The sequence below is a fragment of the Penaeus japonicus genome, unplaced genomic scaffold (assembly GCF_977035675.1).
Source record: "Penaeus japonicus unplaced genomic scaffold, GWHDUDI00000001_assembly GWHDUDI00000035, whole genome shotgun sequence".
Lineage (NCBI taxonomy): Eukaryota > Metazoa > Arthropoda > Malacostraca > Decapoda > Penaeidae > Penaeus > Penaeus japonicus.
The window spans coordinates 12,094,664-12,099,663 of NW_028234437.1; the positions used below are offsets into that span (position 1 = coordinate 12,094,664).

The following is a 5,000-nucleotide window of genomic DNA, read 5'->3' on the forward strand; positions in this document are numbered from 1 at the left end:
TTCATGATATAAAAGGGAATGATAATGAGGCTAAAAAAAAAACCGAATGGATGCTTGCTTCGGAACTCCTTCTGAGGTCCGCAAAGCTGAACGGGACATGCTGTCGGCAGCTTTAGTCCATCGCTGAAGGGATTAGTAGTGTGCATGAGGAAGTCTTGCTCGCTGCAACTCATGAGGGAGCCTTCCAAGCTCGTGAGAAAGAGGTGGCTCAGGTCAGTGCCGAGGGAAGCATCACGGGTGGATTGTAGATCGAGTAGCACCACATCCACCGGCGCACCTGAGGCATCATACCTGTGAGGCCAAGGGCATTGCATTGGATCAAAGATATATTATTACTTTACATTACTTAGCTTTATCAACCGATGCAAGAATAGCATCATAAGCAAACCTGACGGGAAAAAGAAGAAACAAAATTAATAGGCCTCGTATGTAAAGTCTTAGAACACTGCCTTGATTAAAAAGTATACTTCCAGTAACTAATTAGTAGCTCCTTTTTTATATAAAAGATAGAAGAGTATTATTATTAGAACTATGAGAAAAAAACAAAAACAAAAAACATATTACAACTTACTTGAAAAGAAGGTTATTGTTGTAACAGTCTCCGTGACATATCACTTCGAAAGGAGAACCTATCCTGACCACTTGGTCTTTCAACAGGTCGAGGATATTGTGTTGGATCCGGGTGGCCCAGTGCAGAACTTTTTCGTATCCTTTGACAATTTTAAGCAAACTGATAGCATATTCCATCTGGGATGCAAACATATTCTGGAGAAATTGTCTTTGCTCTTCTATACTCGTTACCCAGTCTATCTTGAGGTGCGGGTATCGGTCACTGAGGTCTTTGATCTTGGCCTGTAAGATATGTGAAACTGCGTGAAACCTTGCCAATTCCTTAAGGACGAGGTACATGTGCGCAGTGTCTAGGCCCTTCTTCCGGTCGGCCATCTTGAACCCCTGAGATCGGAGGTCCTCAAAGAAGAGCATTTCTCTGCCGATCTGCTTTTCCGCGAAATAGAAAGTAGGTATTCTTAGTCTGCGGGAATCCAATCTGATTCCAGAGCTGATGAGGTCTGTTGGATTTAGTGTAGAAGTGAATTCTACTTTTGAATGAGGCTGCTCGAGTGAATTCGTTCGATCTCGGATACTTTTCCAACGGGATTAATTTTGATGGAATAAGGATACAAATTGATCCTGTTATCACAGCGAATATTCACATTCACACATGTGACGAAATAGGTCAAGTTGTCGCCTTTCTCCGTGTGATGTCTTCATGGTCCAGGAGAGCAAGGCGAGCGTTGGCCCTTTGTACTCGTCAGCGTCGCTCACATGCCGCTAAGTCAGGTCGTGCGGCCCCTCTGCCATGGCTACTGCAATACATATGGCTGAATTGAATGTATATATATATGTATAAATACATATATATATATATATATATATATATGTATGTATGTATATATATATATATATGTAGGTATATATAGATATATACATATTATACATATACATATACATATATATATATATTATATATATCGAATTAGATATATATATATATATTAGGTAATTTTTAACTATATATATAACATTTACACTCTATGTATATATATGTATATATATAAATGTATATATTTATATATATATAATATATACATACATACATATTATCTACATATATATATATTTTATATAAATATATATATACGTAATTATATATATATAGATATATACATAATATAGATTTATGTATTTATATAATATATATTATAATATATACATATATTATATTATATATATACATTTATATATATATATTTATATATATATATATATATATAAATATTATATATATATATACCATATACATGATCAATATATCTGGCAACGAGAGTAGGAGAGGTGTCGTGGGTTAGGCCTCAGTGATATTAAGTGCAAAATTTTGTATATCAGTGATGTGTGGCGGTACATCATAAGGGCGAAAAATATATGTGAATGTTTAGAGTGCATATCGAGCGAATTGAAAAAAGAAAAATTACACAAGTGTAGTAGAAATTCAAAGAAAGATGCCTCGTAGAAAGCCAGAAGTAGAGCAAAGGCAGTGAGATGCCAAAAATGCCACAATATAAAGAAGGAATGGCATTTAGTTATACCATCTATCTTAAGTGATTGCAAGTATACTCAGATTTGTGTATAATATAGTGCTTATATTATAATATCATACATCAAGCAAACCAACGAAAAATGAAGTCAAATATCGCTTAAAGCACCATAGCGCCACGTTAACAAGTGCCAGGGTCAAGGTGATCAATTCATCCAAATCTGAACTGAGTAAAATAATTCCTAGTTTGTGTGTAAATTTTACTATTTAAAATTATGATGTTTTGTTTCAGTGTCAAATTCTAATCATGCAATCACACTGAATATAGTCAGGAAATATTCGTTATGAAAGCCCAACACAAGTTATGGCATTCACCAACGCAGGTACCATAGGACGCTCGAACGGTTTAGGTACTAACTAGTAATTTACCTCTCCGAATTGTTGCCAGATATATGTACCCATTACTACTATGTATATTTAAACAAATTATAATGCATGGGCCAAGTTATATTTAGAGGGTGCGTGTGCTCGATGGACGGGTATGTATGGGTTGCTGTGTGCTTACTTCAGGCATATACATATGCTTGAGCTGTTGCATAAAATGCTTATGTTACATATATATGCGCTAAGTGTACTTTGTGGGCCGGGAGCCGCGCATAAACCATGAACCATGCAGTTTTGCATAGGACCAGCAGTATATTTAAACATATGCCCCATTCTCTCACGAGTTGACCGAAAGTCGTGAGATTGATTTGGGGGATACTATCTCTAATAACATGCGAGAATAACTCAAAGTGTTATGGAGAGTAATGATAGCCTCCAGACTAAAATTACTCCCCCACGTGCACAAGGCCAGACAGGTGGGGGTGGTATTAGGCAACACCTTCTTAAATATGATTTCCCAGTTAAGACAACGGCCTCATTCCCACGGAAGCGAAGGTGCCTTGGTCACAAGTGGCGATAGTTGGCTCCCTAGGGAGGGTGATAATAATTATGGTTAGACCCAGGCCGCCTAAAGATGATGAACTTATGAACATAAATGTAAGGCCCCTGCGAACAAAATTGATCTTTCGACACTGCTTGAGGGGTATTTATTTACTTAATTGGGATATGGTAGGGCCTTCATGAAGTTAGGAGACTAAGCGATGAGCAAAAATTACTAAATTGTGGGCACTTATTTATTGGCGCGGCTAAAACCCTTGGATAGCAAACAAGAATCAGGAGTCTTGTTTCTAGTTCTCAGGCGATCGAAAAAGAATGTTAGGGATTTCTACAGTGTGAGCGATAATACTGAAACGAAACGGTAATACTGAAAATAAACAAACAGAATATAGCCTAAAAATAATCAAGTGTAACACTACTACAGCAAGTCATAGTGACAAGGAGAGAGAGGTTTCAATGAGATGTGCAAGTGCTACCCTATAGAGCAAAAAAACCATTTTTACTTTGATTTATGTATAGGGACTTTAATGTCATGATGGGAATAGGGAAGATGGAGAAACTCGATTGGGAAACATTAGAATAGGCACCAGAAATGAGAGAGGGGCTCGATCTTAGATTATGAATACATTTACGAAAAGAGACCGGAGGAAATGGAATGGAAATCAACATCCGGCATTAAACGAAATTGACTTCATAATCACAATAGGCGCAACATTGTACAAGTCGTTACCGTTATCAATAAAGTAAATGGTCAGAAGTAGAGTAAAGTTTCAGCTAAGAGGGAACGAAATTTGCTCATACAAAGCCTTCGATTAATATAATTACCATTAAGAGTAGGGCGTCGGAATCTGTATCAACATCCTAAACAAATACTTAGCTCTCGAAGAAATCTTAACTAGCCAAATGAACGACCATCAGTGAGATCTTAAGGAAAGATGCACTCGAAATGGGGGTTAAAGACGAAAAAGAAAAGTTCAGTAAGTTTTGGAAGAGACAAAGAGCTAATGAAAAAGCGTAGGGAAATGTAATTAATAACAATCAGAGACAAGATAGAATCAAACAGGAGCCAGTCTAAGCGATAAACACGAAGAAAGAGGTGTCCGCAATTTAACCATACGTAAAATAAACGAAGCTCTACTTGCCGTCAGATTACGGCAACAGAGAGGAGGTGGAATAGAGGTAAACATAGGTATGCAGTAAAGGAATCCCAACGGAGAGGTGGACATACAATGAAATTGAATTTTTCAAGTTATATAGGATCTTTTATCGCGACTTATACCACTCAAACGATCAACCACATACGGATACTAAACACAAAATGGTGACGTTCCAAACATTCACGGTTTTTTGAGGAAGTAAATAGGTACCAAAAAGCATGAAAAGAGGAAAAGCACCTGGAGAAGACGAGTATTAGAGTAGATTCTTATCCTACGATGCAGGAGAGATTGTCGGCAGTAAAACTGGTCAGTCTTTATAACAGTTGCCTAAGCGTCGGTAAAATCCAAAGGCCTGGAAAAAACGCAATGCTTTTTTTATACATAAATGGGTGACACAAAAGTACTTAAAGAAATTACCGACCTATAGCCTCCTTCAGGTAATCTTTAAAGTTCAAAAAAAAATCATCACTGCCCGTATCACGAGACATTAGATTCAAAACTACCAGGGAACAGGCAGTGGTTCGCAGCGGATTCTATATTATACAGACCATATCAACTCTAGCATAATAAAAGAGAAAAACAACGAATAGACAGTATCCCTATGTATGGCTTTCGTAGATTATGAAAAGGCATTTTCGATTCGTACAGATTCTGCAGTATACTTGATGCAATTTGTATCAAGGAGAGTAGAGGGAAATATTCTACAGATTACTAGAGGATATATATGAGATGAAGTACAGCGAACATCAAAATCCAGCAGGAAACTAATAAAATACAATAAAAAAGGGGGTTAGGCAGGGATGACA

General features: G+C 37.1%; 2 protein-coding genes across 2 annotated transcripts in view; one reads left to right on the top strand and one right to left on the bottom strand.

The window, feature by feature from the left end:
* LOC147467548 (uncharacterized) overlaps positions 1-1,272 on the bottom strand; it is a 1,508-nt gene extending 236 nt beyond the window's left edge. The window contains exons 1-3 of the mRNA XM_086531340.1: positions 1,215-1,272; positions 572-1,070; positions 44-291 (exon numbers count right to left, since the gene is read on the bottom strand). Of these exons, the coding sequence (XP_086387466.1) occupies positions 44-291; positions 572-1,070; positions 1,215-1,272 (805 nt within the window). The remainder of the gene's footprint in view (positions 1-43; positions 292-571; positions 1,071-1,214) is intronic.
* The window catches only part of LOC122253425 (uncharacterized), a 46,544-nt gene that overhangs the window by 17,561 nt on the left and 23,983 nt on the right, over positions 1-5,000 (top strand). The window lies entirely within an intron of this gene.